At 51.5% G+C, this 14,787-nt stretch overlaps 1 protein-coding gene across 20 annotated transcripts in view; it reads right to left on the bottom strand.

Moving 5' to 3' along the window:
* Positions 1-14,787, bottom strand: part of MAPT (microtubule associated protein tau) — a 101,872-nt gene that overhangs the window by 12,643 nt on the left and 74,442 nt on the right. For 7 of the 20 annotated variants that reach the window (XM_077854019.1, XM_077854017.1, XM_077854018.1 and 4 more), the window contains 2 exons: positions 11,302-11,431; positions 7,550-7,815 (listed from right to left, as the gene is read on the bottom strand). In XM_077854019.1, coding sequence (XP_077710145.1) covers positions 7,550-7,815; positions 11,302-11,431 — 396 coding nt within the window. Of the gene's footprint in view, positions 1-7,549; positions 7,816-10,012; positions 10,067-11,301; positions 11,432-12,457; positions 12,656-14,787 lie in introns of all 20 variants that reach the window. The other 13 variants (XM_077854007.1, XM_077854010.1, XM_077854006.1 and 10 more) reach the window with 3 other exon arrangements.

The following is a 14,787-nucleotide window of genomic DNA, read 5'->3' on the forward strand; positions in this document are numbered from 1 at the left end:
GAGAGAGAGAGAGGCAGAGGGAGAAGCAGGCTCCATGCAGGGAGCCCGATGTGGGACTCGATCCTGGGTCTCCAGGATCACATCCTGGGCCAAAGGTGGCGCTAAGCTGCTGAGCCACCCAGGCTGCCCAGATCACTACTTTCTACCAGCGTCCCAGACGCTGACTCGCCTGCTTCACCAAGGAACTGGAGCAGTTTAATCTGAGAAAACACACACACGCAAACACACACAATACTAAAACAACAAAGTTAAAAGGATAATGGTAAAAGAAGGAGAGATCATCAGGAATGACAATTAGATTGGTCATTACACTTAACCCTGAGCTTCCTGGAAGCCAAGGCAAAAAGGGAAACATGATGAGCAACATAAATATCTGACAAAGAAAACTTACCAGGTTTGCAAGGAACATAACCTCGTTTTCTGAACTAATCCATTTAAGAAAGTCATCAAATGAATTTAGTGACATTAAGCAACAAGATCTGCAACATATGTAGAAATTTTTTTAATGTGGCTTTTTCTCATTCCGATCCCACAAAAAAGGCAGCAAGTTTTTGTGTGTGTGTGGTTTTTGGCAGCAGACATAAGGATGTTTACAAAGCAGACCTGAATTACTGTTAGTTGGCAATTTAAGTCAACATTTTTTACAGAGTGTTAGATTTACAGAGGGGAGATAAAAGGGTTGGCATTATGAAACTAGAATCCTGAAACTTAATTTCTTGGCTAGAGCAACATGGATGATGTTGAGCCTCGGCTCTGGGCAGACAGTGAAAATCCTCATCAAAGGAAAGAACAACGTTTTCCAAGCTCCAAATTTTGATCCAGGGGACTCAGAGTCAAGGGAGAAATTCCTGTGGTCAGGGTTTGATCCGGGAGGAGAAGCTGGGGTGAGGCAGCTCCACTCTGGTTTGGTCTATTTCCTTGAGGACCTGAAGTGGCCCCAACGCTCCCCAGGCCTTGATCTGATTCTGTGTGGGCTCAGAGCTCTTGAGGTGCTCCCGATGGCTCAGTTCTCCCCCTAAGAGCTCCCAGACTGGCCCAGCGTCCACCAGCTGTCCCTGGCAAGGCCTGTCTCTAGCATGCCCTGGTGCTTGCTGGGCCCAACTTGGCTCCACTAGGGTCAGCATACCCGGTGCATCTTTAAAATGATGGTATTTACAGCAGATTGATCGGAGATACAGACGCTGTGCACAGGGAGAGGTGCCCAGAGGGCTTTCCCCGGGGAGGGTCCCAGCCTGGTGCCATCCAGGGCCTGGCCCCTCAGCTCAGGTTCCGTTGAGTCCTTGGCCCTGATCCAGGAGAAGCAGACTGTCCCAGGTACAAACGGACTTAACTTACTCCACATAAATGTTCTACATGCGTGCTTTTAAAAATGAGAACTGGGACTTTGTTACTACACATAATGAATTTTAAAAATACAGTCTTCAGCGCACCAGCGTGGAGCTAGACGCAGCGCTCTGCTGCCATCTTGTGGCCGCCTGCAATATTGCAGCCCAAGGCCCCAGAGGGTCCCGGCTCCTGGCTGCTTTCCGCCCTCCCCGGGGCCCTGGCATCACCCAGCGACTGGCCTGGATGTTCTCAGAGCCAGCCAGGCCACCTCCAACGTTTGGGCCCCTGTGCCCTTCTCCGGCTGTGACTTTCTCAACCTTGGCAGCCACGAGCACCGCCCAGTTCTGACCAGGTAGCCTTGGCCCTGAGCTCAGTCTCTCGCAGCCTGGATGGCCCCTGGGACCCCGGGTTTCCCTCTGTGCTCTCCACTGAGCCACAGGAGGGCTGCTGAGCGCTCAGCGGTTGCCTTAAGCCCACTGGGCCCTCACCACTGCCTTTCAAAATCTTGTGTAAATGAATAAAACTCCAGCCTAAACCCATGTCCCGCGGCCACCCCAGCTGGTGCCAGTTCTAGATTTTTTTTTTTTTAAGATTTTATTTATTTGAGAGAGACAGAGCAAGCATGAGCAGGGGGAGGGACAGAGGGAGAAGCAGACTCCTCGCTGAGCGAAGAGCCCAACACGGGGCTCCATCCCAGGACCCCAAGATCACGACCTGAGCTGAAGTCAGATGCCACCCAGGCACCCCAGTTCTGGCTTTATTTTGCTTTTAGTTTGGACATCTCTAGGATGCAGTTTCCCTCTGCCCTCATTCAGCCCTAGCACTGCCCTCATGTACTGCCCTCATGTACCTAGCACTCTGTGCAGGGGCCTCTCCTTGCAAAGACCGATGATGGTCCCAAAAAGGTCTGTCCTGTCTCCTCTGACTTGTTGGTGACACTTCACATCGTGGGTGACAGTCTATAACACAGGTGACCCTCAGTGTGGGGACCCTCCATGGTGGTGGCTGCTGTCCGCTGCATATCCTTCCCCGGCCAACCTGTCTCCTCTTTCCTCTTTTTCTCTAGGCTCAGGGACAGGAACTGTCTGCACAGAGCCTGGCACTCAGAGATGCCCCAGAAATGTCAAGTGAATGAACAAAGGACAGGAGGAAGGAGCCAGCTTTGGGGGCTATTGTATGTCCTATTGCACTGGTTGTGTTTGTTGAATTTATTTCTGCTTTTACCTTTGCTTCTGCAATTTTTTAAAAAGATTTTTATTTATTCATGAGAGACACAGAGGCAGAGACATAGGCAGAGGGAGAAGCGGGCTCCCTGCAGGGAGCCCAATGTGGGACTCAATCCCATAACCCCAGGATCGCGCCCGGGGCCAGACGCTCAACCACTGAGCCACCCCAGCATTCTTATTTTTTGCATTCTTTTTTCCCCTTCACTAAAAACATAATTGCTACGCTGCAGCCATTTCACTTTTTTTAAATAACAAAAGCATTTAAAATGATGAATTCCTTCCAAATTCAATTTGAGGGCACCTCCACAGGACATATGGTGTTTGTTACCAGTGCACATGGAAAAGGCGTTCTTCCTTTTAATTCCCAAGTATTCGTGGTAATGCTGGTGATACGTACACAATCAGGTTCTGGTACTTGACATTGAGGTTAGGGAACAGACCAGTGCAACTGCTCTTTCCCTATATTTATAGGTATTTTTCTTTACAGACTGTATGGATTTTTGGCATAACATCTGATAAATCTTCGATCATACAGCTTAATTCCTGGTATTTAAAAATTCCCCTTCTTGGGCTGCTTGGGTAGTTCAGTAGGTTAAGCATCCGACTCTTGGTTTCGGCTCAGGTCATGATCTCAGGGATATGGGGTCTGAGATCTATCCCTGCATCAAGAGTCCTGCATTGGGCTCCCTGCTTAGCAAACAGCTTGCTTCTCTCTCTGCCCCTCCCTCTGTTTCACATTTTCTCTCCTTCTCTCTCTCTCTCTCTCAAATAATCTTTTTAAAAAAATTTAAAAAAAATAAAATTAAAAATTAAAAAAATTAAAATTTCCCTTCTCAATCACATGGACTTTTTATGCCCTTCTATTTTTTGCTTTTCTGTCATCTACTGTTACACTTCCAGTTACAATGTATTCCTATCCATGTTTTTCTGATTAGAAATGTATTCATTGTAGAAAATTTGGGAGGAAAGGGAAAAACATGCAACCTCTATGAGCCACCACTGGCATTTGTCATAGTTTCATTTTCTCTGTGAACTTTTTATATCAGTAGTAGGCAAAACCTGAATATTTCTACACTATTAATTTTGACTTCATAGTATAACATTTACAAATGTTTATATTTACAAAAAATTTTTTCAAGGTATTTTTCATGGGCTACGTAACATTTTATAGTATGGCACCACCATTAATGACCTCTCTATTGTTAGGCATTTAAACTGTTTTGTTTTGCAGTTATAAATAAAACTCAATGCACACTTTTGTGCTTAAAGCTTTTTCTGAGTTTTGGGTTTCTTCCTTTCTTCGATTTTAGAGTACAAAGCACTTCTCTTGTTCTGTGTGAGGCTACGGGGACCCAAAGATCTCAAGATGACCTTCAGCTGAATCCAGAGGAAGGAGACCCTTTGACAGATCACTGGTTTAGCAGAATGAAGTTGTGAAAACTATGGACATTCCTTCTTTAGGTACAAAAGGACTGTACTGTACTGATGTGCCCTCTTCAGGATGAAAGGATGTCAACTTCACATCACTTACACCTGCAGTGGGTAGTTTTTTTTTTTGTTTGTTTTGTTTTTTTTAATGTGTTTGGAATGCTGGTTCTTTGTTTCTGTGTCTGAACACCTCCCCACCCAAGAATAGGGCTGGGAGAAAGTCAGGGCAGGGCTGCAGGACACAGGGGGTGGCTTGGGCTGGGAATGAGCTGATGGAGGAGGCAGGTACTTGGCATCTGAGAATGGACAGGGTTAGGACTGCAAGAGGAAAATCAGTCATCAGATCCAGGGTGCACAGGAGACCCTAGTAGAGAGTTGAAGCCAGAAGCAGCAAGTGAGAATCTGGGGATGCTGGGTCTCAGCCGGGACTGCAGGTTGGGAACAGCTGGGAAGGCTCCCCGGGAGATTCTAATGAGCCTGGGGAAGGCTCTGGCACTAGGATTTTGAAAAGAATCCCAGCCCCAGGTGATTGTCTTGCAGTCAGGTAGGAGAGCTGCTGCGGCAGGGAGGTGGGGGGCACAGGCACGCCTGGTCTGGGGTGCTGGCCTTCCTTCCCTTCTCCCCGCAACGTTTGGTGGATTCAGCTGGTTCTGTTAAAGTGGCCGAGTGACTACCAGCATTTTCCTTTAAGAACAATTTTGTTCTGGACTCTTCAAGCAATCCCTGCTCATAGTAGCAAATCATGAAACTAAGAGCAAAGGACAGAGCAACAGAACACAGATCTTTTACGTTTTTTTCCAACCACTGATTTACATTGATCCTCGGAGGTTTTCGGTCCCTGCAGGTTTACAAACTGGACCCTCTTGCTCCTCCTTCTTCAGTATGACCGGCTATTCAGGGGGCTGTGTTATTCTGCAGACTCACAGCGCTGTTCCTTCTGCAGCCGAAATAAGCACCAACTGAGCGCTTACTGTAGGCGGGACACTAGGGGAGGGCACAGGGCCCCCAGGATCTCGAGGAGACCTCAGGAGACCTTAGTCCTGGCACTTTAAAGGCATTTTTCCATGGATCCCATGTGCCGCTTCTTTCCTGTTTCTTTTCTTTTTTCTTTTTTTTTTTTTTTTAAAGATTTTTTATTTATTCATGAGAGACACAGGGAGAGAGAGAGAGAGAGAGAGGCAGAGACAGAAACAGGCTCCCCGCAAGGAACCTGATGCGGGACTCGATCCAGGATCCCAGGATCAGGGCCCGAGCTGAAGGCAGCCGCTCAACCCGCTGAGCTATCCAGGCGTCCCTCCTGTTTCTTTTCTCTTCATTTTCCCTGGAGATTTAGTGTAGCTCTGGTAGGCTGAGATTTTCTTTGTTTCAGACAATTTTCTCAGTTTTCCATGGGACTTAAGGAAAGCTCCTCCTGTTCCTTTTGCCACTTCCCTGTGTCTTCCTCCAAAGAGTCCTGAAAAAGTTGCCCTCTCTTTTTTAACCCTTCAGCAAATGTGGACATATGTGTGCACCCAGCATGGTGAGGTGGAAATGGGGGTGAGGCGCCTTCCCCCTTTCCTCTCTGAGCATCAGATCACTGGTCCCCATCCACCACACTCCTCTTCCCCCACAGATAGGGCACCCCGGGTGTGGGGGGCAGATTCTGGCCCCAGAAGAGTCCTCAGTGGGAAATGCTTAGCCCTGGCACTGGGTTCTCTGCAGAACCGCTGGACCTGGGCCAGGGGTGCCCACACTTGCCAAGTCAACCACAGGGGAACTCAGGGCTCATGGGGGTGCAGCCTGGGCTGGCAGGGGTGCAGCATGGCTGATGGGGGTGCAGCCTGGCTGATAGGAAGAGGTGGGCGTTTGCTGGTGTGTGACAGCCCACAGGTTGGGGGATACTGATGATGAGTTTCCCTCTCACAGTAATGAGTTGTCATGAGACACTGGTCACAGCCACACAATCTTCTTGTCGGTGCAGAGCTGGCTGTGTGGGGTTTTGTTTTTCCTTTTTCAAAACAAGGGGCAAATGGTCCCTCTATGCTATGAAAATTGGGCCCACAGGGAACACTCAGTGCTGAAAGCCGGTGGGAACATCCCACCACCTTGGCAACAACCTCTCTGCAGGTCCTTGGCCCTCAAAGCCTCACAGAGGGGTCGATTTCAAGCCAACACCCCAACTGCCCCAGAGCTGCCCCTTCTGGAATGAGACAGGCATCTTTCCAAGGAGCAGCCAAGGCAAACACCACAGAAAAGTAAACACAGGCCCAGCGCCAACCCTGTGGACCAAAGACCAGTGGCCATGAGCCCCAGGGATCTACCCTGGGACACACCCAGACCTCCCAAATGGGCAGGAGTCTTTGGGCCCCAAGGATGAGAAAGGCCAGGGGGAGGCTCTGAGGCTCCATGGGGAGCAAAGCACAGGGCGTCAGTTAAGGCACCAACATGGACAGAAAGCCCTGAGACACCCTCCCTTCGTGGGGACCCAGGCCCCAGCCAAGAGTGACATCAAGAGTAACAAGGGCCCCCGCTGTGGAGGAGACAAGTGGTTCCAACTGATTAAAGGGAAATGTTGGCTCTGGGTTCTGTAATGTTCCCCCAGCACAGCAGGAGGCTCACTGCCCCCCAAAAGGCCCAAGCCCAGGAGTCCCAACATATCTGTGCTCCTAAGAGCAGAGTCTTGATCCTCTCTACTCCACAGCTTCCACCCTTCTCCCTTCTCTACCTCCCCCCCCCACAACTGGTGATACGTGGGGCAGGCTGTTAGCGGCTGAACTATGTCCCCCCAAATTCACATGCTGATGTTTTAACTCCCGTTGTCTCAGAATGGGACCATATTTGAAGACAGGTCTTTAAAGAGGTGGGCCACAATCCAATATGACAGGAAGGAGAGACTGGGACAGAGAGGCACCAAGAGAAAAGACCACGTGAGGACACAAGAAGGCTGCGATCCACAAGCCAAGCAAAGAGACCTCCATAAAACCAGGCCTGCCAATACCTCGATCTTGGACTTCTGGCCTCCAAAACAGTGAGAATATACATTTCTGTTACGTGACCTTAGGCCTTTGGAAGTTCACGTTTCTCCACCTTTAGGAAACCCAACAGTTTCCGGAGCACTCACTTGCCCTGAAGAACAGTTGTTCAAAATAGCACCCTCAAATTCCCCCAGAACCAAGGCTTGGAGAGAAACCTGAAAAAATGTAAATGTCCAATGATCGCCAGAGACACTCACCTATAGATGGGTCGTGTCACGTTCTAAACGCAAGACAGGTTGGGGAACCTCTGTGGGTGCCTCCACTTTGAGAACTCCTCAAGTCATGGAGAAACAACCAACCTCATAATCTCAGATACTGTCTGGTCAGCAGAGACCAAACAGGGAAGGAAAGAACCAGTGCTTTCTCTCCCTTGAGCAGGGCGCTCACGGCGTGGTGGTGACCCCAAGACAGAACTGAACCATACCGTCTTTCCTTGAAGAGATCCAGGAGGGACCCAGGTGCTGTGTGCTGCCCCAGGTGTGGGGGGACCCACACCCCTCCTCCCAGGGTCCTGGGGCCAGCACGCTCCCAGCCAACCCCTGCGTGTGCCCTTACCTTCCCACCTCCTGGCTGGTGCTTCAGGTTTTCAGTGGAGCCGATCTTGGATCTGACGTTCTTTAGGTCTGGCATGGGCACAGGGGCGGTCTGCAGGCGACTCTTGGCTGCAGACGGCGACTTGGGTGGGGTGCGGACCACCGCCACCTTCTTGGGCTCCCGGGTGGGTGGGGTTGGCAGGGACGGGGTGCGGGAGCGGCTGCCAGGAGTGCCTGGGGAGCCGGGGCTGCTGTAGCCACTGCGATCCCCAGATTTTCCAGATTCACCTGGAGAGAGAGGAGGCAGTGAGGCCGGTGCTTGGGGTGAGTGGGAGCTAGAAAAGGCCTCAGGGGCTGCTGCCCGTCCTGAGGGCCCTCTCCCAGACTCAGGGCTGGTGAGGCAGGTGGGAACAAGGTCAGGAAGCTCAGCTAAGCCAGCAGGAGGCTGCCCCTGGTCTCATTTCTAGAGAAATGTCTCTTCTTCCAGGCCTTGTTGTGTAGGGACAGAGACTCCGTTTCCCAGGGAAGCAACAGAGTGGTCACCAAAGACCCTTTCCCGAGGGGACCAACTACCCCATGGCCCTGGGGTCAGGGCACAGAGTCCAATGAGCCATGTGGTCTCAGATGAGTCACTTTCCCTCTCTGAGCTTATGGGTCTCAGCTGGAACCTGGAAATGATCACAGTGGCTGCAGGGAGGGAGGCCAAGCACGGATGCACGTAGATGTGCTTTGGAAAACTCAAGTGCAAGTCTGTGTGGCTTTTCCCTGAATAAAGGTGACATGGTGACAGGACCAGGGGCCACCTGTGTTGGATCTATTAGATCCTTTACCCCTTGGGTGAATTCTAAGCCACTCAGCATGTTGAAGGTCCCTTTCCCAGCAGCCCCCTGCACCCCCTTCCCGGCCCCTCTGTATGTGTGCTCCAGGATGGCAGGCCTGCTCCGTCCGAGTCCACCTGTCCTGAGCTCTCCAGACAAGCCACAAGCCATGCCACCTCGGGCCGCCCTGCCCTGCCCTGACCTCTCTGAGAACTCCCTTCCCCCTACACTGATGCATGGTGGAACCTGTACCTTTCAAAAATTCCAGGAAGGCGGCTGGGGCTGCTCTTTCCCCAACAGACTCAGTCCTGGGCTCCTTCTCAGGCTTCCATCCTGCACTTCCCAGGGCCCCATACACCCTACAGTTACTATTCCATGTACCCCATGAAGCGGCATTTCTCCAGATGTGGCCCAGGGACCCCTGTGTCAGAATCTCCAGAGGCTCAGGTCAGGACCGGGACCAGGAAGATGCAGATTCTTGGGCCCATTCCTGGTGTGGGCTGCGGCCCCCACTACTGGCTCCTCTCAAGTTCCCTGGGAATTCTTGAGCATCCTTGAGTCTCAGAGCCAAGGGACTGGATGCTGCGCCCATGGGAGGGCCTGGTTCTCCTCTGCTCTGAGCTCTACTGTTGCCTCCAAGCTTCCTGGACACCCCGGGCTCTGCCCCAGGAACCAAACAGGGACCTGCAGACCCCAACCTGGAGAAGGGTGGCCCCTGGTTGGAAGCGCTGAGCAGCAACAAAAAGGCAACTTCTCTCATCAAGAGGAGAGTAAGCACTGTCACTTGCAGAGCTTGAATTTCCATGTCTGCTGGATGTTCCTAATGTCGTCAAGCTCAAGTCCTGGCAACAGGACTAACGAAGCTTTTTCTCCTTTTCCACATAGAGAAACAACAGACAGGGCCTCTGCTCCAGGCTCAGCACCCCTGACCTCTGCTCCTGCTTCCAGGCACACAGGCTGACCGCTGGACTTAGGGCAGCTACAAATCCTTTCTGTGCCACTAAACTGCAGATTGACTTTAGGCAAGTCACACAACCTCCTAAGCCCATGTCCTCATCTGGAAAATGGGGAGCGTGGCCACAGCCTGCAGCGCCAATTTGTAGACTGGATGTGGTATCAGTGAAAGTGTCCAGTGCAAAGTAGGGAGTGCTCACAGGGTGTGTGTTAAATAAATGCCAGCAAAGGGGTGCCTGGGTGGCTCAGTTGGTTGAGTGTCTGCCTTCAGCTCGGGTCATGATCTTGGGGTCCTGTGATGGAGCACCGCATCTGGCTCTCTGCTCGGCAGGGAGTCTGCTTCTCCCTCTCTCTGTGCACGCTCTCTCTCTCAAATAAATAAATAAAGTATTTTTAAAAAATAAATAAATGCCAGCAGGAATTTCCCACCCACACCTGGGTCCAAGCCTCCAGCACCCACAAACAGCTGGAGACATGCTTCCTGCCCCCTCCCCCCCAGAGCCTTGGCACAGGGACAGAAAGGTCCATCAGACAGACGGCATCCGCGTAAGCCACACACAAGAGGAGGGGCAGGATTCCGATGGTTCTGGGTTCAGTTTCAATGTGTGAAACCCACGCTTCAGCACAGGTCCTCTCTGCTCTCCAAACCTGAGCCACACACAGCCACACGCGAACAGCGAGTGCCCCACTGGGCAAGGCAGCCCCAGAATTACCTCGCTCGGATTTTGCCCCCGCAGGGGGTGGTTTTCTCTGCAATTGCTTGGTGGCTTAAAAAGAAAAATCCACAGAAAGCCTCATTATAATCAAGCTTAAACAGGGCCTCGGTGAGCTCTTCTGCATGCTGCAGGCACCGGCTAGGCCAGACGGCAGAGGTGAGCCAGGCGGGGAAGGTGTTCAGAGAGCAGGTGCCCTGGCTGGCGGGAAACAGGGCAAGGTGGCCCACAGAGATCTGTCCACCCAAACACAGGTAAGATCCAAAGAGAAGTGCACATGCTTTTCCCAGTTATGACTTCAGTTGTGTGAGCTGGCTTAGCGCCACGTGAGGAAAAGCAGGATCAAAATCACTTATAAAATCCAATCACAATTCTGTGAATTACCATTGTATCATAGGAATTATATACAGGAAGAAACCATCCAGTGGCCAATCATGAGCAGCCATCCTTGCAGCCACCACCCCAGGGCAAAGGAGGCAAACACCACTGCAAAACATGCAGACAAAGGGCTGTGAGCTGCTGCTCTAGGGCCAGCGCACAGCAGAGATACCACTGAACTGGTCCAGGGCTCTCAAGGCCTGTACAAGATCCTCAGGTGCCTGAACACCACCCCCAAAGCCAAGGAGGGCCAGATGCCCCCTGCGTTGTGCAGAAGCCAAACCCCCTTGCCTGGGACATGGCCCTCTGGGGCACTGGGAGGGAGGAGCTCAGCCTGACTGTCTCCCATCCTCAAAGAGGGCCTCTACTCTTTACAGCCCCACTGGGAGCAGAATCACTCCATGAAAGCTTGCCTGATACTCAAAACCACCTGGGTTTTATTCAAAGGAGTGCAGGAAAAAAGGCACAGCATGCAGGTGCTCAGCCGAGATGCTCAGGTCCTGCCAAAGTGCTCACTCCAGCAAGTCCTGCTGTTTTCAGAGACACAGAGCCACCACACATCTCACTTGGGGACTGAAAAACACCTCCCAAGGCCCCAGGACTTGGGGTCCGAGAAACTCAGAGCATCCCCCTCTCCCGCCACTCATTAGTCACGCGGCTGCATTCTCTTCATGCTTGAAGTGAGCTGCTTAGACTTATTCGTGCAAATGCTTAGGGCCTTTCGTCATTGCTCAAAAGTGGAGATTCGATCTCTACCTGGTAAGATTGGCAAAAGGATTAAGAAGAAAACGAGCATTCTGGTGCTTAGTCAGCTACTGGAAGTGATTAATTGCCAGGGGTCTTCAAAGAGGAGGATGGCACCTACTAAGAGATTCCCCCCAGCCCTGGATTCCAGAGAACATTCCTCTTACCGCCCGGTGGGGTCTTGGGGGAGGGCGTGGTTTTCGCTGGAATCCTGGTGGCATTGGCCTGGCCTTTCTGGCCTGTAGGGGTCGCTCCCCGGGGTGTGGCGATCTTCGTTCCAGTTTTACCATCAGCCCCCTGTCAACCGAAGCACGGTACAGTGGTTTTTACGACTGGGAAAGGTTACTATCACCTAGAATCAATGCCAGCCCCACTCAACCTCCTTGACTCAAAACGAGGCTAAGATCGGAATGACCCTTTGCCTATTACTAGATGCAACAAATGTCTTCCACGACGTCAAGGGTTCAAGGGACACACAAACCCATGGCTCCACCCAAACACCAAGCGCCCTGACTACCGTGTGTTCCGAGAGGAGCTGCTCACTTGAGTTCTCACCATGAGTTGTGCTATTGTGTTTTATAAAAAGGTAACAGAGCTTTTCGTGATGATCGGGCTCATTATCGGCCCGGGGCGCTCAACGGGCAGGACCTTCTGTGCGGACAGCTGCTTTTCCGACTCCATGGGGTTTATCACACTGATGGGGGGTGGTTTCACCAGAGGCCCGTGGAAGACACCGATGAATCTGATCGCGAGTGCTGGCAGAGCTGGGTCATTCTTTTGTTCTCTCCCAAACAACCCTTAGGTTTTAGTGACTCCTGAGCATGCTAAGAGCCCCTGGCCAGCACCAATCAGCAAACGGGCCAAAGGCTGCGAGCCGCTGGTGCCCAAGCAGTCCGCTGACAGGGCTCAGTTACCGGGTGTGACCTTGACACATAACACAAACTCAGAAAAGAAACTGACATTCACCAGGAATCACAAGATGGTTCAGGGGGGAGTGCCCTTGTGGGACAGGCACTGCCACTTGGTGCTGCATCAACCCCCATCGGGGCCATCTGGAAGCACTCCCAGTTACCAAAGGCACTCGGTTAGGCGGTGATTTTCAAACCAGGGCCCCCTCGGGTGCCGTGGGGGCTGCCATGAGGGAGCTGAGCAAAATAGTGCCATGCCCCCCATTTCCCATTTCAACCAGAACTGTCCTTGTTCTACGTGGTGCTTCTAGGTAATAGCTTATCTGAAGGAAAGTCTCTGTCAGAGGCTCAAAACAACATACATCTGAAAACCGTACTAGAGCAGCCTGATTCTTTTCAAAGGTGGTTTCCTTACCTTGGCTTTCATCTCCTTTGCTCCAGAACTGCCAGTTCGGGGTGTGACAGAAGAGACGTGTTTAGGAGAGGAAGATGACTCTGGGCACACGGCGGGGCTGGAGGGTTTGATCAAAGGGTCTGAGCTACCAGGAGTGGGGCGTGTGGGGCTAAGGCAAGGCCTATTTTTCAGGGTTTTAGCAGAGGAAGGTGTGGATGTCTTAAACATAAACATAAATAAAATCAAAATAAAAGTCAGCACATGGGGGAAGGAAACAAACTGAAAAAGGATAATAACTAAAAATAAACAAGGCAGGTAACAGCTTAAAGCAGTGATCTCCAAACTGTCTGCATCACGTACCCCTATTCATCCTTCTTATCCCTGACGTCCGGAAGTGGCTACACATCCTAATGCCCCTGTAGTTATTTATCAGCTAAGTACATATACTACAATGCCAACATATGATGTACATTATAAAACCTATAGAGGACAGAACTTTTAAATGAGAGGAGAAAAAAAATGGATAGAAGTTTTAGAATGTTCTTTAGCTCACTGGATCTTCTTGTGCTGCACCCCGCCACTTTGGAGACCACTGGTTTAAAGGTGTTTCACGCCCAAAGAGTTAATGAAGATCGCCAAAGCATATGATTTGTAGGATGTTTTTCAAGAAAACATCCCCAGTGTGTCATGGGTCAGAAGGGCCCCGCTTTCTGCTAAATTCCAGGTGAGGAGCTCCTGCTGTCCTGCTAACTCTTGGCCTTCTCCTGCCACACCGAGAGTATCATACTTGCTAAAATCAGGATGGTGCCTATCCACGTCTTAAAGATCCTGCCTTATACCTTAGGTTACATGTGCACACATACGCGCACGCACGCACACACACACACACACACACACACACACACACTTACTGATTAAAGCCTCAAGCAAAACTAACCATAACCTTCTCTGGTAAATCCTAATCTGGCCAACGTTCACTCTTGAACACATTCTACCTTAGGAAATAGCCTGGAGGAGGGTGGCTAACCCAACAAGAGGTGGTAGTGTGGATGACCTCACGGACCGAGCTGTCCCTTTGCGGACAGGGAAGCCGATGGACAAAGGCTGGCACCCATGGTTTGTCCTAACTGGCTCTGGGGGACTCTGACAGGGAAGCATGGTCCTGGCGGACGAGGAAAGCTGGGCGGAGGGAGGGTCGTACCTTCAGCCACCAAACCGAGTGGCCGAGTCCAGAGGTATTTCAAAGAGGGAGTCAGAGCTACCAAGCAAGCAGTCTGACCACAGGCTTCATTAGGCTTCTTGGGTTTGTTTACTCGTTGCCCTTGGATCCCCCACCAAAATGGCCGAGGCCCTCTGTGCCACCAACATGGAAGGAGGAGGGCCGCGGGGTGGGGAAGGGTGTGGGGGAGGGACGCAGGCTGATGTCCTGCAACTGGGGACAAGAAAAGTTGGGGGTGAGGACTCCTCTTTCCCTGGTTGCACAAGGGACCCCTTCTGCTGGCAGCACTCCCCACCTGGCGCAGGTTTGGGAAGGATCTGACCCTTTGTCCAGGTCAGGGACATTGTACCCACGTGTGCAAATGAATGAATGAATGGAATGCATGCATGCATGCATGGGGCTGGGATTCCTCGGATACATATCATGACTGGCTAGCAGCCCTTGCTACGGCTTCACGCCTCTAGGGCAGAAGCCCCCAAGTCCCTGCAGGACCCTCAGCTGCCTCACCAGGTCTTGCGATGGCAAACCCTGACTTTTCAGAGGGGAGGGCACAACACGTGCTACCCAACTCCTAGAGCCACACTCCGCATCGGAGGAGCCCATCAGGGCTCTGGACCCAGGGCTTAGGACCCAGATGTTTTAGGCAGAATTCATATTGGAAATCTGAGATGCCTTTACGAAAAATAGGTCTTCATCTGGGGGGTCACACAGTAGGGTGCTCCCGGGGAAACTCTACTGTGTAGTTATGGGAGAATTTTCCAGGATGCAAAGTCATTAAAGGAGGAAACTATTGCTGACAGGAAACACGGGTTCTGGATGTGCTTTTTGTGGGAGCAGGGGCTTCATCCACTGGTCCTCAGGTTGGTTTTTGAAGTCTGACTAAAGCTTGCATCAAACTGGTGCCTTGGCCAGATTTCAAGATGGTGTCAAGTGCACTGCTGCCCGCTTGTCCACTTAGCAGTCTGGGCGTGTATCAGCTTTCCCACCCCCCATCCTTCCCACCGGACGGCAGCCCCACTTGGAGCTCTGCAGCAACCAAGCTACCTGCCTAGAGTTCTCAGAACACATATCACCTCTTCATGCTTCTGGGCTTTGCTGTGCTGTTCTTATTCCTTGGAACGCTGTTCCCACC

This window comes from Canis aureus, chromosome 16 (genome assembly GCF_053574225.1).
Source record: "Canis aureus isolate CA01 chromosome 16, VMU_Caureus_v.1.0, whole genome shotgun sequence".
In the NCBI taxonomy this organism is placed as follows: Eukaryota; Metazoa; Chordata; class Mammalia; order Carnivora; family Canidae; genus Canis; species Canis aureus.